Here is a 27,749-nt window from a genome sequence, read left to right on the forward strand (position 1 = left end):
CACTTGGGCGAGCCGGGAGATCGGCGCTCGACTATGCAGCCTGCCCACTCAGACCAACAAGGGCCGATGGGGCGGGGAATGGATCGGCGTCTGACTAACCAGCGGCTTCCACAGACCGAGGGGGGTGGGGATTGGCGCTCCACTACGCGACCTTAATCGACCAGATCTGTGGGACTGACCCGGGAGGTTTTTGGAGGAAACGGATCGGAGATCGATTCATAAACCTGTCGCTTCAAGCTATAGGGCCGGCGTACCTGGTTCCGCGCTTGATTAACCACCCTGATCACTCAGCGCAGCTCGGGCCCTGACTGGTCGAGGAGGGATCGGCGCTCGATTGGAATCACTCTGGGGCAGCGGGAGGCGGTTAACCCTTTGTGGGGAGAGTGTCTCTCCCTTCCCAGGCGGGACTCGAATGGGGGGCGGGGGGTCAGTTCCCCGGGCGGAGCTCGCATGGGGGGCGGGCCGTTTAAAGGGGGCGCGTCCTAGCCCTCCTCCGACGGCTGGGCTTACACCGGGGGAAGGCTGGCTAGATTGTCGGGCTCAACGGGTAGTGATCAATGGCTCCATGTCTAGTTGGCAGCCGGTGTCAAGTGGAGTGCCCCAAGGGTCGGTCCTGGGGCCGGTTTTATTCAATATCTTCATAAATGATCTGGAGGATGGTGTGGATTGCACTCTCAGCAAATTTGCGGATGATACTAAACTGGGAGGAGTGGTAGATACGCTGGAGGGGAGGGATAGGATACAGAAAGACCTAGACAAATTGGAGGATTGGGCCAAAAGAAATCTGATGAGGTTCAATAAGGATAAGTGCAGGGTCCTGCACTTAGGACGGAAGAACCCAATGCACAGCTACAGACTAGGGACCGAATGGCTAGGCAGCAGTTCTGCGGAAAAGGACCTAGGGGTGACAGTGGACGAGAAGCTGGATATGAGTCAGCAGTGTGCCCTTGTTGCCAAGAAGGCCAATGGCATTTTGGGATGTATAAGTAGGGGCATAGCGAGCAGATTGAGGGACGTGATCGTTCCCCTCTATTCGACATTGGTGAGGCCTCATCTGGAGTACTGTGTCCAGTTTTGGGCCCCACACTTCAAGAAGGATGTGGATAAATTGGAGAGAGTCCAGCGAAGGGCAACAAAAATGATTAGGGGACTGGAACACATGAGTTATGAGGAGAGGCTGAGGGAGCTGGGATTGTTTAGCCTGCAGAAGAGAAGAATGAGGGGGGATTTGATAGCTGCTTTCAACTACCTGAAAGGGGGTTCCAAAGAGGATGGCTCTAGACTGTTCTCAATGGTAGCAGATGACAGAACGAGGAGTAATGGTCTCAAGTTGCAGTGGGGGAGGTTTAGACTGGATATTAGGAAAAACTTTTTCACTAAGAGGGTGGTGAAACACTGGAATGCGTTACCTAGGGAGGTGGTAGAATCTCCTTCCTTAGAGGTTTTTAAGGTCAGGCTTGACAAAGCCCTGGCTGGGATGATTTAACTGGGAATTGGTCCTGCTTTGAGCAGGGGGTTGGACTAGATGACCTTCTGGGGTCCCTTCCAACCCTGATATTCTATGATTCTATGATTCTAAGGCGGGGTCTCCGCTTCACCCACCCTTTCCATGGCTGGCCGCGTCCCGGCCGGCTGGCCCGCCGCCCCGCCGGGGTTCGCGCCCGCACACACGGGTCAGGCCTGCCGGGGCCGTCCCAGGCCCCCTGGGTTTCCCCCCACATCGCTTTCAGGAGCGGCGGCGCGTCACTGGCGTCGAAACCCACCCTGCAACCCACCTGGCCGCCATGGCAGAACCAGGCTATTGAAAGAAGAGATCTCAGAGTGGGGGTTTCCTCAGGGAGGCATGTGACTACAAACCAGCCCTTTCCAGCACCCGTCCTAGGCGTTCAGGGGCTGTATTGGCTGCAGTCGGACTTGCAGCCGGGACAGCTGAACTGGTGATAGCCCTGGTGAGAATTTTCCCTAAAATTCCCTTTAAGTGACAAGGCCAATGGGCAAACTGTGACTTTTACGGCAGACTTGCAACTTGTTGACACCATTATTTTAAAAAAAGAAGAGGAGGACTTGTGGCACCTTAGAGACTAACCAATTTATTTGAGCATGAGCTTTCGTGAGCTACAGCTCACTTCATCGGACGCATTCAGTATCCAATGATCCCATGAAGTGAGCTGTAGCTCACGAAAGCGTATGCTCAAATAAATTGGTTAGTCTCTAAGGTGCCACAAGTCCTCCTTTTCTTTTTGCGAATACAGACTAACACGGCTGCCACTCTGAAACCTGTCATTATTTTAAAATGTTTATAGGCCACCTCTGTTGAAGAATTTGGATCCCAAACTAAAACCACATTGCTCTAAATCACTTTAACCAGTTTAAGTGCCTCTGCATTAGGAGTTTGCACCTGTATAGCTAGGTCAATTTTTTAGTTACACTATTAGTGCTTTCTAATACACACAAGGTTTAACACAAATGTATATGAAAAACTGGAAATAGGTCAGGTGAGGGAGGAGGGATTACTGACATAATAAGGGGGAGAGAAACTGCTTGGAAAGGTGGATTAGAAGGCAGAGTTCACAGGATAAGGACAGAGAGTCTTCCAAGTATAAAAAGGGGTGTGGTAGAAGGTGCACAGTCAAGGGTGGTAAAGGAGACAAAAGAAACAATAGATCTGATAGGATTATGATGAGTAGAAGTACCATAATGAAGGTAGAAGTGGGAGTAAGATGGAGATTCACAACATCATTTCTATTTCTCAGTTACAGAATTTTTTTCATAGCTCTTTCAGTTGGATCTGTATATAGCCTTTCATTCTTCCTGGCTGTAAAGGTCCACAGTAGTTCCAAGCAATCTCTGTCACTGGTCTCTGTCCACAGCTCTACTCAGGCTCCTTTCCCAGACAAGACCTGATAACTACAGTTGTCCCTCACCCCATCTACCCACCATCACACCCCCACGGTACAAAAATTCCATACCACCCTTATCTCACTCGCTACTATGGTGCTTTGGCTTTTACATCCTGTGTCTTCTCCCAGCAGGCTTTGCTCTCAGCCTAGCATCACCTGGTCCTTTGGGACTAGAAGGCCCAGGTTGCCTGACCAACAGCAGGCTACAATGGTGTGCCAGGCATTTGAGAGCCAGAACGGTATGTTACAGATTTTCTGCTTACAACTATTTCATTCATACGACAAATGTATAGAATCCATCTCTGTTCATAATCCTGGCTTCAACCTTGACAGGTTGTTTTGGTTTTTTTTAGTGCCAACAGGTTGATTTTTTTTTACATGCTGTGAGCATGAGTTCTGTATCATGGCTACTCTGTGACTGATAATAGCTGATATTGAGAAGGCAGAACAAAGAAATCTTTCATCAAATAAAGGAATGTGCATATACAAAGTAAGTGAGCCTGTGATGGGGGAAAAGACCTTTGATAGAAACGTGGGCTATTTGCAGTAGTTTGAGTAAGAGGCGTGAAAGCTCTTGGGGCGTGGACAGTTAAGCTGCTGCATCTGCAAGGAAAACATAGCATTCCTTAAAGCTAACCCTCCTCCCTTGGGTTCCTACTGAATGCCTGAGAGATGAGAGCATGGGGTGTCTCCACAAGACTAATGCTAAACATGAGCAGTCTGGCATAGAGGGAGCACTACAGCAAGTGAGAGTTGGGTTTTGATCACTGAAAACTTTTGCCTCAGCAATTATACTGAGTACACTACAAAGAAATGTGAGTGATGTTGTATTGGTAAATATAACCAGAACTTTGTAGGACATGTAAAAAGACAACTTCCCTTCACGGAAAGAAGAACCAATCTGCCTCAGACAAAGGGCAGTAGTTGAAGGAGTGTGTCACAGGGTGACTGGCCCTTTAAGGAGTCCTGCTTTCAGCCTCACTTGTGTCTAGTTTACCTCTCAGTCCAGGAGTCAAGTGATGGGGGGCATGTGACTAAAAACAAGGCTTGCTGGGGGATATAAGGGCACCCTGAGTTGTCTTAAGGGATATACTTAAAGAAGATGGTTGGTTGTATGACTCGCTCCTTACAGAAGATGCGGGGAATGTAAGTTTGTACGAGGTATGAGTGGTGGAGCGTGTGCCTACCAGCCAGCCAAGATAAAGGTCTCAGTAGGGACTGGGTTAAGAATACAAGTACTCCTTTTCTTTTTATATCTAGGGCTGTGTCCCAGCAGGAAGCTAGGTGGAAGTGATCTTGCTTTGAAGTTTATCAGACTCCTAGAAAGGGAGGATTATTGTGAACCCCTACAAAGTGAAGTTTGATTAATTGGAGAAGGGAAACGGAGGCAGTAAAGGTACCCAGAGACAGAGTGGGTAAAGTATCTGTTACACATAAGATGTCACAAAGATGTTGAAGAGGGACGATGAATCAGAGAGAGGCAAGAAGTCTGACCCCTGGGAAGTCGGAAGGCATTTCAAGCATTAGGAAGGTGGAGTAATTCTATTAATAACTCCTAAAATAGTAACATTTACAGGGGTGTTTTCACATAAGACTCTCATAGTACTTTCATGTACAGTACTACAGGCATACATCGCCACTGAAATACGGCCACCTCTTGGTTGGAATGCAACAACCAGGTAGTGCACAGAATGCTGTGAAACACGGGAGAGAGGGAAGCTTTGGCCAAGACACAAAACCGCACGGAATTTCCCAAAGATACATAAAGCTGAAAAGATCTGTTTTTAAGGTCTCGTATAAAAGAGCCACATGTGCTAAACTGTACAGTATTCCATTTCTCCACTGCAGAAGAACCAAAGGTGAGCTACTGTTGCTGAATGTTATGGAGAAATGCCACAGAGCTGAGTGTAGGACCTTGCAAGCTCAGTCAATAATATTTACTTACATTCATTCTCAAGTGTGCAAGTCAACATTTGTTAATGTTTGCAAGGAGAGAAAATCCTTGGCTTGAATGTGTAATAAAAGGGTAAAGCATTACACATATTCAATTGTTATACTCATTCTGTTCATAATAATGGGAAGAACGTGATGACCTTGATGGCTTGGCAGAACCCAGGTTTACTAGTTTTGGCTCACTCTGCAAGGCTTTTGTGTGTTATCATTCCTTTAAATTTTAGTTCGTTCTCCTGGTTGGAGGTTTACACTAGGTGGGACACTGATGTTTCAGTGACTCAACATCCAGTGACTTTGGGGGAACATATTGTGACAAATGTGGTAAGTGCTCAGTTGCAGCTCTGCTAGGTACCATACAAGACAATCAATTCTGTTTAGGAGTTTTGTTCTCACATAAAAGGACTAAACCAGATTAAATCTTGTTTTTATCATACTCATGCTAATTGGGGGTCAAAGCATCACATCTTTAATCCTGCAATTAGCTCTGTGCAGACCAAAGTGCCTGTCTCTGTGGATGTCATAGCTGGGTCTGTGGGAAGGGTATTTGGAATATTCAGAAATTAGAAAACTGATATGCTCTGAAAAATGCTAATGATTTATAATGGATTAAACCCACTCCTGCCTTGTATTTATGGAAGCTGTTATTCGTAGGAATGATGTAGCTATGTCAGTTAATGGATGTGACATCCCAACACAGTGACAGCTTGTCAATGACACAGGAGGGTGAGTGTGTGATAAGTAGACAGGAAAAGGAGGAAAGAATGGGAGAGATGCCCTGCCCTTTCATTTCAGTCCTCATTCCTATAACACCCTGCTCAGTACATGATCCTGAGTAGCTGATGATGAGCAGAACCAGATCATCAAAATCATTGTGGTTTGTGCCACAGATGTTAAAACAACCACAAGAGTGAATGAGGGAATCATGCTCATTTTCCATTGGGCCAGAGAGGAGGTGAACCCATCCCTCTAGATCTGAGAAGCCCGGCAGAGACCTTCTCCCCAGCTGAAAAGTAAATCTCCTGGGGCAGGAGCATTGCAACCCATGGACAAGGGAAGTGTCTGAATCTGAAGTATGTAACAACGTGTGTTTTATACACTGGAAGAAAAACAAGCCACAGCTGAACCGCTTTACACAAGCTGTTAGGAAGTACGAGGCAAGAGGATCCTTGACAGCTCTTATGCGCCCTCTGTTGTCTCCCTCCAAGCAGTATGGGAGATTTTACTTTTATGTGGCAGGTGCTCTCACTGTAGATCCCAAAGCATTTTAAGAACCAGGCCTTAGTGCCATACAAAAACTGCTCCTGTTTAAAAGTGTTTTTTTTTAAATCACATTTAAATGGTGCAAACCCCCTTGTGAACACAATTAAATTGCTATAAGCCAGTTACAAACAGATCTAGCTTAAGTTGGTCAGTTACCAAATTAAGCTAAATTGATAGTTGTATACATACAGACACTGAATGCAGCTCCCTCCGAGGTACCAGTCTCCTGCTGCAGTCTTAGCTTCCTCCCATGACATTTTGATAGCTTTTTCAATTCTGCTTCTGTTGTGCACTTCCATGTTAACCTTGGTCTACCTCATTGCCTCTTGCCCCGGGGGGTTCCTGTCCAATGCCTGTCTTGCTGTTATTCAGGTCTTTACTCCATGTGTGTCCTAGCCATCTCCATTTTATTTCCATAATTTCCTGTCCTACCAGTTTGTTTCATACATAATTCTTTGTCATTTTATTTTCTAGCCATCTGATACGGAGGACTTTCTGAGGCAGCTATTTATGAAAACTTGGAGTTTAGATAGTAAGATCTTAATAAGCCTCCAAGTTTCAGTGCCATATAGTAATAACTTTACAACATAAAAATATTTGAAGTGTAGTTTGGAGGCAGGATTTCTGTTTCTCCAGATCAGCTACAGAGGAATGTCAGGCTTCTGCTAAAAGTCTGTTTTATTAATCTCTCCACATATGGCAGCAATTCCATACCCCTAATAATTTTTGTTGCCCTTTTCTGAACCTTTTCCAATTCTAATATATCTTTTTTGAGATGGAGCGACCACATCTGTACACAGTATTCAAGATGTGGGCGTATCATGGATTTATATAGAGGCAGTATGATATTTTCTGTCTTACTTCTATCCCTTTCTTAATGATTCCCAACATTCTGTTCGCTTTTTTGACAGCTGCTGTACATTGAGTGGATGTTTTCAGAGAACTATCCACAGTGACTCCAAGATCTCTTTCTTGAGTGGTAACAGCTAATTTAGACCCCATCATTTTATAGGTATAGTTGGGATTATGTTTTCCAATGTGCATTGCTTTGCATTTATCAACATTGACTTTCATCTGCCATTTTGTTGTCCAGTCACCCAGTTCTGAGAGATCTTTTTCTAGCTCTTTGCAGTCTGCCTGGGACTTAACTATCTTGATTAGTTTTGTATCATCTGCAAATGTTGCCACCTCACTGTTTAACCCTTTTTCCAGATAATTTAGGAATACGTTGAACAATACTGATCCCAGTACAGACCCCCTGGGGGACGCCACTGTTTACCTCTCTCCATTCTGAAAACTGACCATTTATACCTACCCTTTGTTTCCTATCTTTTAACCAGTGACTTTGATCCAGGAGAGCACCTTCCCTCTTATCCCACAACAGCTTACTTTGCTTAAGAGCCTTGGGTGAGAGGCCTTGTCAAAGGCTTTCTTAAAATCTATGTACGCTACAGCCACTTTTCAGAGTAGCAGCCGTGTTAGTCTCTATCCACAAAAAGAACAGGAGGACTTGTGGCACCTTCGAGACTAACAAATTTATTTGAGCATCAGCTTCGATGGGCTACAGCCCACTTCATCACCGGACCCCAAATCACATTCATCCACCGTCTGACAGGTCTGCTCTTTACTAGGTTCAACCACTTTGCCGGGCACTGAAGTCAGGCTTGCTGGATCCGCCTCAGACTCAGTCCGGCTCTCCACCCGCCCAGTCGCTACCCGACCCTGGAGCCAGACCCGGCCCGGGATCTGCCCCCTCCCCGACTGGGGCCCGCCCAGGTTTCGAATCTGCCGCTCCCAAAGCGAGGGGCCCAGAGCTCAGCCCCGCCCCCTCCCGCCCAGCCGGAGCACCTGACTCCTCCCATTTCTCCCCGGATGTAGGAGTCCTGCGCATCCGCCTGCGCGAGGCCCCGCCTAGGCAGCCCCTGGGACCCGGAAGTGGCGCGCTGAGGTCCTCGGCCAGCTGCCGCCGAGCCCGAGTCCCGGCTGAGGCGGCGGGAGCAGGAGAGTCCGAGTTCCGGCCGGGCCGCGTCCCGCCCCGCCGCTATGAGCGCGGCCGGGCTGGTGTCTCCCGCGCCCCCGGCCCCTGTCCCGGCGGGGCTGCCCCCCGCCGCGCTGCCCCCCGGCCCCGAGTACTACGAGGAGGAGGAGCTGGAGAGCGCCGAGGAGGAGGACGGCGAGCGCAGCGGCCGGGCCCGGGACTCCGACGAGGGTGAGTGGCTCCCTCCGCCCTCCTCACAGCGGGCAGAGGGAGGCGGGGGGAGGGTCGCGGCGCAGGGGGGAGGGCGAAGTGGGGGAAGGGGGTGGGGTGTACCAGGAGATGGGGTTCAGGTAGTTTGACGGCTTGGCAGGTGGCTAAGCTGCCCGAGGTGGGGAGAGGGTGCCTGGGTGATCCTGGGGGGTAGGAATGTGTGGCAGAGGAAATCCAGGGAGTTACTGCAATAGTGGGAGAGGAGGAAGTTTGGGTGAGGAATTGATTTAACAGCTTGGTGGAGAAGGGAATGAGTTCAGGTGAACTGGGATAAAAAAGGCAGTAGAGAGTGTTTTGGAGAGGAATTTGGAGACTCAGGGGCATGGGTGAGATGAGTTAGATGGAGAAAATGATCCAGGACAAGAGGAAGCGAGCTGGGTTATTGGGATAATGAGATGGGAAAAGAGAAATAGAGAAGTGATGGAAAAGAGAATTGGAAGAGGGACTCCAATATGATCAGAAAAGATACTGGGGTAGAGGAGGGGTTTAATGGGGCACACAGAAGAGGTGGTTGGGGGGAGAGGGATAGTGAAAGGACAAAGTAAGAACATGGCAGTTGGGGTGGCATTTGGCTTTGTTTCAGTGGTATAAAAGTAACAAAAGAAGAGGTGGTGCTCCAGGGCTTGGGAAGAAAGGGTATGGGTGGGGGTACAGAAGGATGAAATTAGGAAGTATAATAAGAGAAATGGGTCACAGAAGGTTAGGGGAGGGACTCTTGGTAGATACAAGGGGAAGAAGAAGGAGGAAGAAATGAGCCATGCACAATGTTGAGAGACACTCTTGGGGTGACAGGGAGGAGATGATGCTGTGAAAGGGAATCATCTGCTTTGTGCTCTCATTTTTTCATATTTCAGTTTAAGGCGAGTTGCTTTAAGCATCTTATTGTGGCATATCATGAAAGCATTAGTGCGTTCAAGGCTTTTCTGAAGTCTTGATATCCTGGGGTGGGGAAGGTGAGGGTGATTTTAAGGACTCTTCATCTTCTCTGAATAGTCCTTCCCTTTTGATGTTTAGAGTTGTCATAAATCATTTTAAACGCACCCAGTGTGGCTAAAATTTATTGTGATGTGTTTGAATTAAAATACCAAGGCTTCCTCAGTTTATCTTAGCAGATGTGGCCCTCTCTAGCATGGTTTGCTGTAGCTATCTCTTTGACTGATACCTTATTTGATACATTGAGTTTTATCTTAACACAAGGAACCTGTAGTGTTTGGTATTTTAAGGAAGAAATCTGAGAAGGGCAGATGGAATTAGAGACTGAAGTTCCAAGTCCACACAATAGCTAATGTACTGGCAGTGCAGGCTTTCTAGCTCTACCCTTCCAATGTGTCTAATCCCTGACTTGACCAGATGAGCTCGAGGAGTGAGACGGTAGTTAACTGTTCCCATTCAGTCTTTAAAGGAGGAGATGTAGAGGAGCTGCAGGGAATTTGTAATGCAGCATTAACCTGTTTTATCAGTGTCCGACAAATCTGTGGTAATAGTCTTTCTTATATGTAGATACTGGAGTACACATCTGAGAAGACTAGGTGAAATAACATTACTTTAATTATATCTTCAGTGGGCCCTTTGTTTCTGTTGCAAACTACTGCGGAACTTAGTATAATTATCACTCTGCTTTGTAAAAAGAAAAGGGGTACTTGTGGCACCTTAGAGACTAACCAATTTATTTGAGCATGAGCTTTCGTGAGCTACAGCTCACTTCGTCGAAGTGAGCTGTAGCTCACGAAAGCTCATGCTCAAATAAATTGGTTAGTCTCTAAGGTGCCACAAGTACCCCTTTTCTTTTTGCGAATACAGACTACTACGGCTGCTACTCTGAAACTCTGCTTTGTAGTGCTGTAGGTCAAGATAAAGGTGTATTGATACAGTTATATGGGAGTTAAGGATGGAAGCAGCAGGTCAGGGTTAAAGCTATAAGGAGGAAGCCTGCAAAGCACTGTTGGTGCTATGCCTGGTTCAATTAATGATGTCAAGCCCTTGCATTTAAAAGTGCTAAAATAACTTGATTTCATCCAAAAAATGAAATGGAGTGGGTGGGAGGAAATCGCAGGGGTATCCTATGTCAAAAACTGATTCTTTTTGATATACTACCAAGGTTCCTTTTAAATGTTTGAGCGCCCATCTTGAACAGCTTATATGTGTAGGAAATGTGTACGATGGTTTGAATCATCTCCAAAATTGGAAATGTCAAATTATATCCTTTCTTTGGCTGCACTAAATTAATTTGGAATAACTGCACGTGTGCCACAATCACTCATTTCTTTAAAAATGATTTGATTTGTTTGGTGTTATCAAATTTCTCTTCCCCTTGTTCAGATACTGAGGATGCTAGTGAAACTGACTTGGCAAAGCATGATGAAGAGGACTATGTAGAAATGAAAGAACAGTAAGTAAGGTCCCCCTTCCTCCTCAACCAAAAACATTTTCTGGCGTCCAAGAGGCTGGTCTACATTACAAGTTAAGTTGGCTTAAGTACATCACTTGGCTGTGAAAAATTTCATGCCCTGTGTGATGTAATTCAGCCGCCCTAAGCCGTGGTGTAATCGTTGCTATGTCAGTGGAAGAATTCTTCTCTTGATCTAGCTACTGCCTCTTGGAGAGGTGGATTTACTACCATGACGGAAAACCCCTTCCGTCACTGTAGTAAGTATCTACACTACAGCACTACAACGGCGCAGCTGTGCCCACTGTAACATTTCTAGTGTAACATATCCTGAGATTTTTTAACTCTAAGATAGAGGCTGACATTCTGATTACATAGTGCCTCGCCCAACGGGGATAGGTAACTATATTGGACTCATTAGGATTCTCCTTTGCCCCACATAAAAACTGCTTAACCTGTTCAAGAACCTGCGCACTGGCTGCTCTCCTTCTGGACAAAAAGAGGTGGATGTGACTTTCCTGGAGACATCCAACTATGATCCCTATATTGTCCAGAAGGCCATACTTGGTACCTCCCAAACAAAGAAGACACCCACTTCATGTTCTTGCATAGTACAGTACCAACAACGATAGCCCAGTAAGCCAGACTTTTTGGACTCTCAGAGCCTAGTAAAATAGCTTTTCTTGATCTTTAAATGCAGTGTAGCATTCAGTAGTCTCTCACTTGTTGACAAAGATGTTTTATGCTTGGCAGGAAGGATGAACTTAGGTTAAAACCACAGATCTTCGAGGCAGGAGATTAAAGTTCTGTTCGTGGCTTTGCCACAGTTTTACTCTTAACTTCTGTTGCATAGGTCTTGGAGAAGACTTACTCTAAAGCCAAGACTCAGAAGGCATGGAAGTAGCCCCTTCCTACAGATGGGGAACTGGGGAACAAAGATTGAGACTTGCCAGAAGTTAAGATGGCAAAATGATTCTGTGGTACTGTTCTTAATATCAGTGGAGCAAAACATCTTGCAACAATTATTTCTGAGGTTCCCAGCATAACCTTTTTTGGTTTATTTTATAATTAAGTAGCAGTACAGATTTTAAATTGAACAATACTCCCTCTTGTAAAAGTCTTTTCAGGAGGACCTCTTTACTTGGTGAGAAAATGAAATGGATTTATTCACCTAAGCAGGTGGTGAAACAAACAGTGTGGTTGACCTGTTTATGTAATATTGCCCTCTCTTTGCAGGATGTATCAGGACAAACTGGCATCTCTTAAGAGGCAGTTACAGCAATTGCAGGAAGGTAGGGTTTAAAATTAGTAGGTTTTTTTCTGACCATAAAATTTTCAGTTTCTAAAAAGTGTCTAAGTGGAAGCGAGAAATGACCGTAGTAATGTCCTGAAAGTGTTGTCCATAGAAGATGGACACACTGTTTTGTTCTGTGTGCAGTAGAATGAGGGCTTGAAATCATGTTTACATTTTAGTGAAAAAGTCTCTTTCTTCAATACTTTCACTTGTGAGATGGTTTTGCAATTAAATGAGGTGTCGGAAATGTGAGGGCTTGTGTTTCACCTAATTGTGGTAGGGTTTTTAAATGAGATGTACCTCATAGCCCTCTAGAAAAATGTCTCTTGAGACAGTGACCATGAGGAAAAGTTGCTGTTAGAGCTCATGGGTCTTCTCACACAACTTCATTCTTCACTGTTATAGTCCATACTTCCTATGTATCTCCCTTTCTGTATGTGATGTGCCTTTGGCAGCTTCCCACCTTTGAGAGACTGCAGGATACCTCTCACACACTTATGACTCTACTTACAAAACAAATTCAGCCATCTCCTGCCATGCACACAAAGTGGATGGTGCTGCTACATAAATATTCTGGCTGGTTTTTGGGAAGCAGGGTAGCAGTCTTCTCTTTAGGCTTTTTTTCCTCAATAAATGTATACTTTATCTGAAATGCTAAATTTACCTAGAGAGTATGGACTATCTAAGATTCAGTATTAGAAAACAATATGACCTTATGGCAATCTGCAATTTATTTCAATTAGGTACTTTGCAAGAATATCAAAAAAGAATGAAAAAACTGGATCAGCAATACAAGGAACGGATACGGAATGCAGGTGAGCTGGATTTTTGTTTTAAAAAAAATGCATGCAAAGAACCTTTGACTTATGTAGGTGCCTCACAGATGAGAATCACACCCAAGAAACATGACATGGATTCAATCCTAGGAGAACAGGGTTGGCAGGAGCCAAAGATTCTCCAGTCTTTCATTCTTTTTGGTGATGCTAAATGGCTTCTTTGCTGAGTATGCATAAGGCATAACAGAATCCATCATGCTTTTCTGCAGGTGTATTGGCTAACTATAATATGTTTATCAGTAAACAGCAGTTTTGACTAGGCACTTGTATGCCTACAGTCAAGTAATAAGATCTCATAGTCTAATATGACCTCTTGTAAATTATAGTATTTAACTTCTTTTAATTGTTCTTTCAATCACCTTCTTTCAAGCCTGCTGCTGTAGTGATTCCTTCCAACAAGAGGGGCATGCAATGGGGGCTAGACAGCTTCCTGAAGAGTTCACTGCTTGTCCTTTGGAATTGGTTAGAGACTTTGCTCTAGGGCAGCTTTGTCCTACATGACTGTGGGGGCTGGGCTTGCTGCTTGTTAATCACACCGCAGCTTACTGGCCTAGGATCAAAGGACCGAATTAGTCTCCAGGTATCTACTGCTTGACCACGAGGCCAGTAGCCGTGCTACTTTAATTGTGAAGCTGTTGATAGGACGCTCAGTAAATCTTTGTATGTAAAACTTCGTGTATCAAAGCCTGTTAATGTAATTCAAAATTCCCCATAGCGGTTATGGGAAGTTGTCAGGGAAACAGGCTGCCATACAGTCTTCCAGTGTGTGCTTCTAGAGTGAGTAGTTCAGAAATTAAATTAGCTCTTGTTCACTCATTCCTATGTAGCTTTTTATCTTCCACTTAATTAGAGCTCCCTTCTCAGAAGGGAATGTGTGGGAGTCAGAAATGAAAATGTAGCAGTGTTCTTCCACCCTTCAGCAGTGAGGGATAAAACCTTGTAATGCTGTACAGATACCTAGGCCATTTTGCACTGCAGCGTGTTTATACTGTGGGTTCTGATATCACTGTTTAAAAGCCACTAACAAATCTCAAGTGAACACTGACCATCATATGAATGGTGCACTACCAATGTTTCTAGGACTGTATTTGTCCCCTCAAAGAATTTGCCAGTGAAACTTGAACTGGACTGATCTCTTCCTTGTGCTCTCTGCAGGAATTTGTCTTCAAGCATAGAAGATGAATTTGATGTAGTTTAGAATTGGACTCCAGTACTATTTTTGTGTTTTTGTAATCTGTTAACGTCAGACTAAACTGCAGTGTGTACCCTGGGCTGGCAGGGATCAATGAGATCTTTGCTGCAGTGGCAGAGTTCTTCCATTGGGGGACAGATGGTGTTAATTTTCACGCTTGTGGTAAAACTCCTACTGCCAACTACAGCAATATTGGGAAGGGTGGCAACTGAAATTGTGTTCTTGCCCTGTCTGCATTTTTATTTGTCTCTGTCTAATATGTACAAAATTCTCAATTCTTTGGACTTGCTTTTTTTTTTTATTATTTCTGTAAAAGAAGCATTTGTTCCTTATCTAAGCTTTCATTGCAAAGCCCTTAAGAAATCAAGACTGGCCTTAATTGCACAGTTGTCATTTCTGGCCTTGAAACAAATTTTTGTATGCCATCTTGATGTGGCTTCCTGATGCATATAAATTCTTACCTAAAATAGATCACAAATATAATTCTTTAATGCACCTGTTCTGTTCAGAACTTACCTATTGTTCCTAGCTCTTGCTGCTTGCCAGAGGTTGAAGATCACAATTATCAATATTTGATACAGTGAAGTAAGGACTGATCAAGAGCCTTAGTTTACTTTGAATTTGTTATCACAGTCTTGAGTAAAATCCTCATTTTGGGACGCACATCCTCCAGTAATCCTGCTCAGTTTGAAGTTGTTGAGAATTTTGCCACTGATTTCATTAAGAGCAGGACTGCTGAACTTATGGGCAATACTCTTCCCTGGCCTCAATGTATGAACTGAATTATGTAATTGAGACAGGGTATAGTTTGCTTTATGTGGTGCATTAATATGCTCCTCATCTGCTGTGGGGCAGTTAACCTCATGTCTGTTAACTCAAATTGATGAAAGGGCTTTTCTGCCAAAGAAGTGCTGCTGAAGCAATGACAGCTGGGCCTAGTGAAATCTGTTTAAACCATGGTTCTTTGCAGAACATTCATCTGGCATTGTCAGCTGCATCTTTCAAGTTTTCATTTAATCTGGAAAGCTAAATCTAGTGCCAACTTTTTAAATAGCATCTTAAGCTAGAAAAAATTCCAACTGCCTTTTAAATGCCATTAAACATGGCAGCTTGGCCCAACAGAAATGGATCAGAAATAGGACACTGCTCTACCACCTGTGGTTTAAATGCACCTACAAAATGTCAGCCTATAATATACTTTTACAGAAATTTTGGCACATGTATGCTGGAATCAACAATGTAGAACTATGAAATGTGCATCAGAATGGGATAGGTATGTACCCTGTTTACTCCGCCTTTTTTGGCTGCAAAACCGAGTTACTTAGTAAGGCAAGTTGTTGTTGTGTGTCTTGTAAGGATAATAAAGTGATGCTAACTAGACCTGTATTTTTTGTCTTTCAGAACTCTTCCTCCAGCTAGAAGTAAGTGTTCATGTGTTCTTAGCTTCTAGAAATAAAATATCAGTCTGTTTTTTAAGCCTAGTATCTTATCACATGGTAGCTCATGTTCATTTTTTTTCCAGGAAATCTATGTAGAGGTTTTCTTTATTTAAAATTGATTACCATAGCTGAGATATAGCATAAACTGCCATCAATACCACTACTCAAGTAACTGCTGAAGATGGTTTAAAAAAAAATTAAACAGTCACTAAAAATAGCCATTTGTGGGATTTTTTTTTTTTTACATTAGGTATGTATTTTGGTAAATCACTTAACTTGTCTTCCTTCATTTAACCTACCTGCAAAATGGATAAATTGTACTAATTGTATAATATTGGGTATTGCTCTGTTAAAGAACTTTGTGATATTTGAGTTAGGTGTTATGAAGCATTACAAAAGAAGATTTATTTAATATGAGTAGCACAACTATTGCCAGTGTAGTCATTTGCTTTATTGTTCATTTTCTTAAGCATTTTTCAACTGGTCATAGAAATGTTGATATACCTTTTAAAATGTAAGCTGACTATGGCTGCTCTACTCCAAAACTAATCAGTCCTTGTTAGCATTAGTTCCCCTTTCCACTTGTAGTGTACATCCTGGTCATTAGGCTTCTCTTCCTTAATCCTCTGTTTCTTTTTGGCTTGCATTAGACAGAGCAGGTGGAGAGAAATTATATCAAAGAGAAGAAGGCAGCAGTGAAGGAGTTCGAAGATAAGAAAATTGAGTTGAAGGAAAATCTGATTGCTGAATTAGAAGAGAAGAAGAAGATGATTGAAAATGAAAAGCTAACCATGGAGCTAACAGGAGGTAAAACAAGATAAGCATCTGTCTCTTCTCTCTCCAAAAATGAGACCTAAGCACAGGGGTTCTCAATCTGGGAGTTGGGACCCTCTCAGGGGGTCGTGAGGTTATTACATGGGGGGTCGTGAGCTGTCAGCCTCCACCCGAAACCCCGCTTTGCCTCCAGCATTTCTAATGGTGTTATAAATTAAAAACAAGTTTTTAATATATTTAAGGGGGGGTCACACTCAGCAGCTTGCTATATGAAAGGGGTCACCAGTACACAAGTTTGAGAACCACTGCCTAAGCACTTTTCAGAAAACTTAAGTTTTCTTTCAGTCTCTGATCGGCAATAGGATTCAAAACCTAATTCGTTTCTGAATGCTCAAACTAATGGATCAATATAGTTAAATTTGAGGGCTTTTATAGAGTTTTGTAGAATTATTTGATTGTTTCATGATTTATCTAGAATTGCATTGACTTTGTTCTTGTTTAGCAGAACACGTTGCAAAATTTGACCTGTGGTGTTACACTGCTCTTGCTACACTACCATTCCACAGCTTGGATACCTTGTAACTTGATCTGAATGGAGCTTTACTTTGTTTTAGGTAGAGTCTAGGGGTTATTTAACAGAAAATTTAAAAAATCTGGATACTTACAGGGAGAGAATTACAGTTCCTTGTAGCATTTGGTCTACTAGAATGACCAAAGCTATTAAGTTACAAGAGTGACCAGAGCCTATATGGTTCTGCATCTCGTCTGTGTCTCTATTTCTGTATCTAGGGGAAGGTGGTTTTTTTAATGTTGTTTTGGGGCAGTGCAGCACTTCTGTAGCTGCCTGGTGAGAATTCTTTCTTGACTATGGAATTCCAGTGATCACCTGCTCTGAAAGGAGCATGTAAATCTTCATAGTTTTATTTCTGTATTGGAACTGGAGCCAGAGACTGGGACTAAGTTTGAGACTTATGGAGAAAAGGGGTGACTATTTTCCACATGCAACCAGTAGTGTGGTGTAATGCTCAAAAAGGGTAACATTTTTTTCCCCCCTGTAAACTAAAAAACTCCAGTTTGATAGAAAATCTTTTTGCCCAGAATGTGCCACAGTATCCATTTATCCCTTTCTGAGGCTCCTCCCTTTTATTAGTGTAAAGGGCAGATGAGAAATTTTGTTGCACATTATTTGATTTGACAAACTTTCTGCTTATTGGGATGTATGTGAGTGGACTGCGACTTCCTTATTAGAATATTTATATTACCATAGCATTCAACTGCTGTCAAGCAGGACCATGTGACTCAGCCAGTAACAAAACTTCAGCAGTAGTGTCAGCAGCCAGCTGGCTTCTATAGAAAAAAGCCAAGTTGTTGAAAGGCTCAGTACCTAGAGAAGAAACTTTAATAGGTACTTACAAGATCAAGTTTAACCAGAAATAAATGGGACCGAGGTATAAGAGAGGGAAGTTGGCTCCTTTTAACTTAATTTTTTGCACCTATAAACACTGATGCCTTTGGGCTTCAACATGTAGAAAGGGGAAAACTGCCTGGTTGATTTTGTAGGATTCCTTTGGAACCATGGAATGGTGGACACTAATTCACACTTTGTCTGAAGAGTGAGTCCCTGTGGTTGGCTTTTCAACTTTAATAGCAGCACAGCTTTAAGCTATAGGTCTTAAGTGTCTTTTTTGCATGTTTAAGATGTGTTTGATCTGGAATAATGGCAACTTATCTGTAAACCTAGTAAAGACCTCATGTATATCCCTGTAGCTTCTCTCATCATTTGCCTGTAGTGTGGTGACAATTGGAGCTAATGCATTAAAACCATCTTTGTTACTGAACTCTTCTAGCGAACACACACCAGATGTTCATGGGTTTTTTCATTAGGCCGCTGGGAAATGTCATCTCACGACCTCCCACTCCATCTGCGGGGAAGGGACTACTTCAGTACCTGAAGTCTGGCTGTTCAACAATGTGGCACATCTCAACAGTTTCTCTATCCAGTCATGCCAGGATTTAATCTGGGTTCTGAGTTCTTTAGTAACAGATGCTAAAGAGGCAAACAATAAAGGTTGAAAAAGGCCATATGAAGCCAGTAAAATAGATAAGGGGAAAATTTCATTTGTGTTCAGACTCTGGAAAATGGGCATTAAGTGGACAGATTTTTTTTTTTTTTCATGAAACCAATTGGTATCCTTGATGTAGAAAACATTGCCAAGGCAATAACTGACACAAATGAAGGTAGGTAGAAGGATAATTAGCCTATTTCACAGATGGTGCTATGAGATTGTACCAATGTTCTGGTCTTGCTTTTCTAATGAAGAGCAACTCCGTCACTTTATGGTGCGTCTGAGACAATATTGTGTTAAAAGGTGTCCTTTACAGACCTCCCATCATAGTTTCTGCCCAAGTTTGCAGACGTACGATTTTATTGTTGTTTAGGACTAAGAAATGAAGTCTGTGTGGATAGATCTGATGGCTTTGTGTGACCTGCTCAATCTAACATTGGCCATAAGAGCACTTTGTGTCTCATGGTATTTTACTTATTAACTAAAAATCTGGATAAAGATCCAAAGTAAGAGAAGCATTTAGACCATAATGCATTTTAAAATTGTTTACCGAAAGACGACACTTTGCTGCTGCTTATACTGTGTGGAAATTCTTTAATTTCCATGCAGCATCTGCTTTGTGTACTAAGGGTTCCCTTCGTCTCCTATTTGAGTTAGCTTGGTGAATGGTCTAGCTGTAGCATACAGGGAGTGACTCTGTTACAGCTAAGAAGTTTAGAAAGGATATTGACTTAGCTAGAGGGAAGAGAGGGGAAACTCCTTTTCTAGCTGATCTGGTAAAAGGACCCATGCATATTAGTGTTACCATTAACTGGAAGATTTCATTAATTGTTTTCCTGCTATAATGTAAATTAATTATAATTAAAGAGCTGAATGGATCCCACTCAATAGTAGTAACTTTCTCATGCTTTTAGATTAATATAATCCGTGCCTCAGTGTCCTTTTTAGCTTTTAGTGTTAATACTTGCTAAATTCAGCTTTCAGTCATGGAGATTTCCTTTTGCCATCAACTCGTCAGTGAATGGTACTTTGTATTTTTAGCTTTTATCACAATATTCGTTTCCTTCATGTGCAGCATGGTGACACTCACTGATTTGAGATGAGGGGAGGTTTGATCCCTATTTTGAACATGCGTAACTGCTCTAAGAGTTCGCATCCTGAGGTAGTCTGGCTTTCAGAGATGGACAGGCAAGCTCTAAGCTGAATATAGCTGTAGGCATATTTAAAGACATGCCTAAATTCTCAGTATATTGAAAGAGCTCTGTATCTGAAAAATGGTTAATAGCTTAAGAACATGTACAAAAAACTTAGCCTGATCCCTTAAACTGTTGAGCTCCTCTCTCTGAAGCCAACTTTCACATTTTTTAGATTGTCTTGCCGTCCATGTGCTCTCGTGATTGTATTAGACACCCAAGTTATGCAGTGTGAAACCGTATGTCCTTTGGACATTTGAAGGCAGGCAGCATGGACTGTATGGACTGTCTGCCCTTTAGAAGATGGGTTTACATGTCACTTGATACATTTCTCCATTGTTGCACAAACTTTTCACTTTTAGGTTCATTAGCCTAAGTAGACCAAGGAAGTTTTTTTCTTTCTGTGATGTGGTTGAGCACCGGGTTCCAATAGGAGTGTCTTTGTAACAGCAATGGTAACTGGATCTGCATGAACATCTGTGCAGTTCATCTGCCTACATATAATTGGTCAACGTTTGCATGTGGTGAAAACTTCAAGTGAGCGGTTTGGTACCATACCATGCTCCTGTCCCATCCCAGAGTTTGTTACGTAGTATTTGAAATCTTAAGTACTACTGCTAGGCACTTTGGTGTCCCTAGCTTCTGTTATGGTGTCCCTAGCCTCTGTTTGCCAGAAGCTGGGGTTGGGTGACAAGGCATGGATCACTTGATGATAACCTGTCTGTTCATTCCCTTTGGGGCACCTGCCATTGGTCACTGTCAGAAGACAGGATACTGGGCTTGATGGACCTTGGTCTGACCCAGTATGGCTGTTCTTATGTTCTTGGCTGAGCTTTTCTGGATGACTAGGGGATTTTGCACCACAGTTCTCATGAATGTTAATGAAATGGTGGTTAAATCCTCCAGTTGGTTTTGAAAACCTTAGCCTCTATGTTGAAAACTGCTTAGTACTTAACAAAAGAATTAGACGTGTTGGATTAGAGTTTGAGAGATTTGTTAATGTTTTAACTTGATTTTTCCCAACCCTTTCCCTTTTATTTTGTGTATTTTGCTATCCAATAATAGGCTGACATACTCATTACTTTGATTTAAGAATAAAAGTGGGCTGTCATTTTACTTAGTTTTTATTGCGCTTCTATTTCAGAGGCAATAGTATGGACTCTTTTCCCGTTTGAATATGTCTGTCCTTGGGCTGAAGTTTAGCATGTTAATTTCAGCTTTATATGCTTATGGGCTGTGTAATTAGATTCCGTTTTTAGAGACACTGTCTAGGTACATCAGAGAGCACTGAATGTGGAGTAGTCTGCTTTTTGTGTGGGCTGCACAGTGTATTTTGTGGTTGGTGAGAGATCTCACTCAGTACAAAATACTTGTGTAAATTTTTTTTTTTTTTCATTTGGGTGGGTTGAGGATGAAAAGGAGCCTCACTTCCACCTTGGTATGCTGAGGGCTTTTCTGTTCTTTCTGCTTTGCTGACTTCAACCTTTGTTACTAATTTGGAATTGTAAGTACCATTTTCCAGTAAGAGAACTGGCTGAGTTTCCATTTAGAAACAGTCAACATCAGCCATTAATTGGCAAAACAAACCGCTCTTAAAATCCTTCAGCAATATAGCCTTTCTCAGGAGGGAAGTTTATTTCTCTATTACATTCTCCTTTGTTCTGACTTGGGGCATCTTTATAAAATGACTTCTGTGTGGGGTTGTCTGGATTCAACAGATCAACAAAGAATAGTCGTGGACTCAGCCAAATCTCAGCTCAAGTAGTTACTCAGCTACCAAAAATTCTCCTTGCCGTTTCAATTGGATATGGGTGTTTTTTCCAACTTTTTGTGCTAAAATGGTTCTGTTCCATTGCCGTGTGCTGTTAAACAGCTGCTATGACTCACTCAAGAGGTGGCTGCGTGGCTGTGGTAGATGAAGCAAACTTTGTATATAGTTTGTGATCCTCTGGGATTAAATGTGTTCTGTGAATTTAAGACCAATTCAGTAGAAATTTGGCTCAATCAGTAGAGTTGCGGCACTAAAAAGCTACATTATAGCAACCTCTCATATACTGCGTCTCTTTACATCTCCAATATACCTTAGTGGTAAAAATTGTTATTGGCAAAGTGACTTGTCTGTATTTGAGGCTGATGGCTTGCAAACTTGTGTTTTTAAAAAAAATCTACCAGGCTTTATTGTTAGTGCAAAAATATTTATAAACCAAACCCTTTATACATTCCAGTTAAATCTGGACAAACAGATGTTTGATATTAATATCTCCAGAACGTATATATGTGCTGAGACTTTAAAGTAGCATCTTTCTGTAATTAGCTGTAAAACCCTGAAAATATGGTTGTATCACGTGGAGGTGGCATAGCTGTATCCTGACATCCATAATGCTGTATTTAACTCAGTAATCAAGAATTTTGGGTTTTTTTTAATTCCAGTTTCAGCGTTTGCCAGTGCTGGTAACTAATGTTGAAAAATATAGTTCTCTATGTGAAGAAAGAAAGATGATTCTTCCTGCTGCCTTTCTCATCTCCCTATCATTCTTCAAAATCTTCTGTGGTCTTATCAGCTGTCCAACTTCATTATTCTGCAGATTCCATGGAAGTGAAACCTATCATGACAAGGAAATTGAGAAGGAGGCCAAATGACCCTGTTCCGATCCCGGATAAGAGACGAAAACCTGCCCCTGATATCCTTTTTACACAATCAGTCATGTGCTATTTTACGAGTCTAGATTATTGCACATAGGGTACAGTATGTCAATAGTGCAGCACCCAGGAAAGAAAATTATAAACAAGGTATAAGGACCTGACTTAATCTGTCAGTCTAAGACATTTGGCAACGTAATCTGTCATGTCTAACCAGTGTTGGAGTAAGTAAACTCGGTATTTTGAGGTCACTTAACAGAAGACTATAACGAAAACCAGTTCTTAGGCCCAGTTTTTGAGCGTGGTGGCTTGACTACTTCGGGTTTTGTCAATAAAGATTGGGTTGTGAATTTCTGAAGTGGATTTGTTTTCAAAAGTAACCATCTCATGCCCTTAGAGTATGTCTACACTTGGGGTGATGTTCCCATCTCACACGGACATACTTGCTGCCTGTCCTATTGTGGCTATGCTGCTATGTTTAGTGCCCTAGCTCTCATGTATGGGAGCTGGGACTCTCACCCCCAGCTCATAGTGTAGACATAGCCTTAAAGTAAGTAATCCCATAGACAGGACATGGTTTAAGATGGGAGGAAGGGCTTTAACTCAAATAACTGACAAAATAGTTGAGAGGAAATTCAACTGTTCTTCCCCTTCATTTGATGTCTGAGAACTGCCATTCCACATCTCTAGTCATCTAAGGAGATGTGTAGCGAAAACAAGGAATGCAAGACTTGCTACTGTAACTAAAATTGGAGAAAATCTTTCATGCCTTCGTACAGCACAAACGAGGGGAAAATACACAATCTTTATTCCCTTCAGAAGTCAGCTTTAATAGTCGGGTACCATCGCCTGTTTAAGTGTTTGCATGGTTCCCCTGCAGGTATGACTACTTTTTTGAACCTTATATTTAACTGGAAAGTAAGCCAGGCACATCTATTTTTCAGAAGACCAATAGAAAGAACCCCAAGCTTATTATTTAAATGGATTTTTTTTAACCCATATCATGACTTTTGGGAGTGACTCATGATTTCTGCATGCTCGTTCTAATTGAATATAACTGCAGGGGTCTCCTGCTTTGTTTGAACTACTCCTGCTAGATGTGTGTGTTTTATTTTATTTTTATTTATTTTTTTAAAGAAGAGTAGATAGCATCCCTTATTTGCCATCATTCAGGGAAATCTGTCACAGACTTAATATTTTTCCCTGCTGCTGTGGAAATCACACTCTCATCTATAAAACTGTGGCTGCCAGCTTGGTTCCATATCTTGTCTAAGTTAAGCACTGCCTGCCTTCCTCACTGGGGAAGGGTTAATGCTAGCTGTACGCAGAAAGGTCAAAGTTTGTTTTTTGACTGGGTCCTGGATGCTACTGCACTAAAGCAGGGATGCAGCAAGTAGCCCATCAAAATGAGCATCCTGGAAGTGATGCCTCCTGTTTTGTTTTGTTTTTTTCCCTTTTTGAATGGACAAGTCAATTTAAAAATTGACACTTCTGTCCAAGTGTTCTTACTTCTCAGTGTTAGAAGTAATGTGTAAATCACAGCTGGAAAAGCTAGGGAAATTTTTCCTGTTTCTTCACTTATTTTTGGTTACACAGACTGTGTATTTAGGTATTTTATAGATTCAGTTTTGTTTCTCATATACAGTTAGGTTCCCCTATTTTGTAATACCTCCATGCAGAGGGGAGCAATACACTAGAAAAGAAAGAGGAAGATGTCATTGTAAAACCAGAAAAACTGGCACTGGAAACTTGGAGTGCGTGTAATGCTCTGAAATGCTTCTAATTGTATTTAATAATTGACTAGATTTCAGGTTGACGGTACTCCTTTTTATCTTCCTATCAGTTTTATTTTGTTTTGCCCCAAGATGCACTGGAGGTTCATATTTTCTATGCCTCTGCTCACACCCAGTGGACAAGCAGAACACTGAACTCAGCTCTTCATGAAATGTGAGGTGACAATGGGATCTTCTTGCAGCTCAAGTATTAGCTGGTATTCTTCTCTTACAGTGCAGGTCAGAAAAGATTGTTAAAATGTTACCGGTTGATGCCTTCACAGAGTAAATGTCAAGTGTTGGGTGTGTTTAAGCATTTTTTATTGATGAATTTGGTTAAAATGGTATGTTCTAGAACGTATGCAGTGTTGTAGCCCTGTCAGTCCCAGGATATTAGAGAGACAAAGTGAGTAAGTAATATTTTTTACTGGACCAACTTCTGTTGGTGTGAGAGAGGCAAACTTTTGAGCTTACACAGAGCTCTTCTTCACGTCTGGGAACTGTCTCAGGGTGCAAGTTTCTGAGACTTGAAGAAGAGCCCTGTGTAAGCTCGAAAGTCTGGGAAACTTACACCCTGAGACAGTTCCCAGACATGAAGAAGAGCTCTGTGTCAGCTCCGAAGCTTGTTTCTCTTGCCAACAGAAGTTGGTCCACTAAAATGTTACCTCACCCACCTTTTGTGTCTAATGTGCTAGAATAATTTTTGCAACAGAACTGTCAGTTGGCTACAGACTACATGAAGCCTTGAAGATGGCTGTGTAATAAATAGGTTTGTTTCTTTGATAGGACTCTTTGAGTATTAAGTTTTAGATGACTTTCTTCTAAAGTTCTGAGTTTGTGTTCTGGTCAAGTGAGAGGGAGGCCACTGGGGTGTTTGGTTTCTACCTTTGCTTGCCAAAAGTGTCTTGGTTACATGTACCTTAATTCTGAATACCTCAGTTAAATTATCTGCTGACAGATGAACAGATAATGGAGGATTTGAGGACACTGAATAAGGTAGGTAATAGCCGCCTTCTTTTCAATGCTGAGAATTAAGTTTCTCTAGATCAAGCTATCTCCATATCTGGCTAATGAGTTGCTCCTTTTCATAATGCTGGGAAATTGTCACTTATGTAGCTATCCCATCCAAAGTAAGCTTTCTAGTCTGTACTCCACTGCTTAACATACCCAGGCTTATCAAGATGGTGGTTCCTTTCCCCCCACATCCCATTCCAACAGGTTAGAATTAACCTTAATGCATCCGATGAAGTGAGCTGTAGCTCACAAAAGCTTATGCTCAAATAAATTGGTTAGTCTGTAAGGTGCCACAAGTACTCCTTTTCTTTTTGCGAATACAGACTAACACGGCTGTTACTCTGAAACCTGACCTTAATGAAATGGTATATATTTGATGTACTATTTGGACAAAACACAGTATATCTGATCCTAATAAAGTAGGAGGAATCGGAAGCGTTTTTCCTCCATCTGGATTTACAGACACTGACACAAACTCCTGTCAGATCTCGGATCTTAAAACAGAAGTCACATGTTTCCCTCTTTCTCTGTAATGCATCTCAGCTGTTTCATGTCATAGGATGCTCGCTGGGTGAGGTGGGAAGGTGTACCTCTGTATATAAAAGGTTTGTCTCTTCCAGACCTGTTATCTGTTTTGCCAGATCTCCATCAGGGTCCCCATATGGGCTTGTTAAAGCTATGCAAGATGATGGAGTGAGTTTTCAGTGCTCTCATCAATGAGGCCTATTTTAGAACAGTTTACTCCAAGCCTGAACAGAACACCCTGAAGATGAGGGGAGGGTGTGAAATGGAGTTTGGTTTTTGGTTTGTTTGTTTTGGTGAATTACTGGAAGTGAGAGGAGAACTTCATTTTCCAGATTTTGTCTCATGATGCTGATGTTCTGTGTCGAGCTTCTTTACTGTTCGTGATTTAATGTTCTGGATTCTAGTTATAACTAATAACATTACTTACAATTTTACATTCCAGTTCTTTTTGAATCTTGCTTTTCATTTGTCACAATTCCTTTTTCAGACTAATGCTTTTATGATACCACAAGTTGCATGTCAAATGTCTAAAATTGCTTTGTTCCTCTCTTTTCTGGTAGCTTAAATCACCCAAGAGACCAGGTAAGTGCATGATGATATTAATATTGGGGTACAAATCATGTTCTCTCAAGCATACATGAATCTTGTTGGAGACTTGTAGCAGTCTTTAAATTGGAACTTCTTTTAATCTCTGTGGTTAGCCATCCAATGAGAATTACTGGCAGTTCTGCTGCTTCCAAACTGCCACCTTACTTTTTTATAAAACGAGCATTATGAATAGTAAAATATGATTGTGCAGGTGTCTGCCTGTTTAAATGTAGGATTCAGGAATCGACCAAAATGCTTTTGTAAGAGGTTTCATCTTCACTACATAGTGTATTGAGATGGCTCACCGAATTTTCTCGGGTGGGTGGGGCCACTTGACTTTCAGACGTGTGCTACACAATTCACCAGTGGGGTCTGGATATTTCTCTTGTGTTTATAGGTGGCTTTATTTCTGTGTTTTGGGTTTAGTTATATAACAAGAGTCAGAAGCTAATACAAGGGTCATTCTGTCTGCTACTTTTAACACTTTTCAAGCTCTTTGAGAGAAGCCTGGCAACAGCACTTTTACGTGAAAAGAGACAAGCACAGAGGTGAAATGACTAGCCCAAACAGAAGGCATTTATGTCAAAGCGGAAGTAAATTAGAGTTCCTCTGTTCATACCACACAGTGTCAGTGAAATTGCATTAACACCTCTGAAGCTAAGACTTATGCCTATAGTCAGTTTTCCTGTTGCATGTATATATGCTGATGTGCACATGCTAGTCTATATATACAATTTATTTCTTTTTCAGCGTCTCCTTCGTCTCCAGAACACCTGCCAGCCGCACCTGCAGAGTCTCCAGCACAGCGGTTTGAAGCTCGGATTGAAGATGGCAAACTCTACTATGATAAAAGATGGTAGGTTTAGATGGAATATGTGGCAGCTGCTGCTGTTAGTCTGAGCTCTGTAGCAACAAAAGAATGCAAAGAGAACTTGCTTTGGAAAAAGCATTTTAGAGGCAAAATGTGTTTCTGAGCAGGAGCTAGCCACTTATTACCTGTGCTGAGTGAATTAAAAGTGGCTATAGTTCTATACTGCAGGAGTGCTGACAGAAGTCTGAGTAATGGTTTGCTTCCCGCTCTGACTTTAGTGGAAGGTATTTATGGCTATGTAAGCTGCTGTCCTTGGGGCCCTGTTTTGTGCTACAACACTGAGGAAGTATTTTTATTAAAACTAACATTAAAAAAAGTAGTCACCATTAAATGCAGGCTACAATTTCAAATCCATTAAACTATTACCCAAATGTACTGGTGCTGATGCAGCAGCTCTTCACGACATCGGCAGTTCTTAATTCAGCTTTATGGTACATTAGAATGTTACGCCACAAGGTGGCAGAATGTAGTAAAATATTATGAACCTGCAGAGTAGAATGAAAAATGTTTCTAATAACTAAAACCAAATAACCTTTAAAGATCAAACCCCCACACAAGAACCAACTTCAGAAATGATGATCAGATTTATCTCTGTAATTTTTATGGGTATATAGCTACTGAAGCCTCACGATACATCAGGGAAGATGTTCATTTTGTACAAAACTTATTTCACTGGGTCTTCCCTTTTAAGCTTAATCCTATGAAATATGCAAGAGTGAGCAATCAAGGACGCAATCCAGTCCTTTAAAAATAGCAAGCAATTTATATGACTCTTCTAATATATGTATTACTTTGACT

At 42.1% G+C, this 27,749-nt stretch overlaps 1 protein-coding gene across 1 annotated transcript in view; it reads left to right on the plus strand.

The window, feature by feature from the left end:
- The first annotated feature begins 8,027 nt into the window (after positions 1-8,027).
- SUDS3 (SDS3 homolog, SIN3A corepressor complex component) overlaps positions 8,028-27,749 on the plus strand; it is a 29,915-nt gene continuing 10,193 nt past the window's right edge. Inside the window, exons 1-10 of the mRNA XM_084649423.1 lie at positions 8,028-8,322; positions 10,681-10,750; positions 11,984-12,039; positions 12,785-12,856; positions 15,471-15,490; positions 16,159-16,315; positions 22,127-22,222; positions 24,888-24,949; positions 26,053-26,074; positions 26,831-26,936. Of these exons, the coding sequence (XP_084505549.1) occupies positions 8,157-8,322; positions 10,681-10,750; positions 11,984-12,039; positions 12,785-12,856; positions 15,471-15,490; positions 16,159-16,315; positions 22,127-22,222; positions 24,888-24,949; positions 26,053-26,074; positions 26,831-26,936 (827 nt within the window). The 5' untranslated portion in view covers positions 8,028-8,156. The remainder of the gene's footprint in view (positions 8,323-10,680; positions 10,751-11,983; positions 12,040-12,784; positions 12,857-15,470; positions 15,491-16,158; positions 16,316-22,126; positions 22,223-24,887; positions 24,950-26,052; positions 26,075-26,830; positions 26,937-27,749) is intronic.

This window comes from Lepidochelys olivacea (assembly GCF_965140295.1).
Source record: "Lepidochelys olivacea isolate rLepOli2 genome assembly, chromosome: 15".
Lineage (NCBI taxonomy): Eukaryota > Metazoa > Chordata > Testudines > Cheloniidae > Lepidochelys > Lepidochelys olivacea.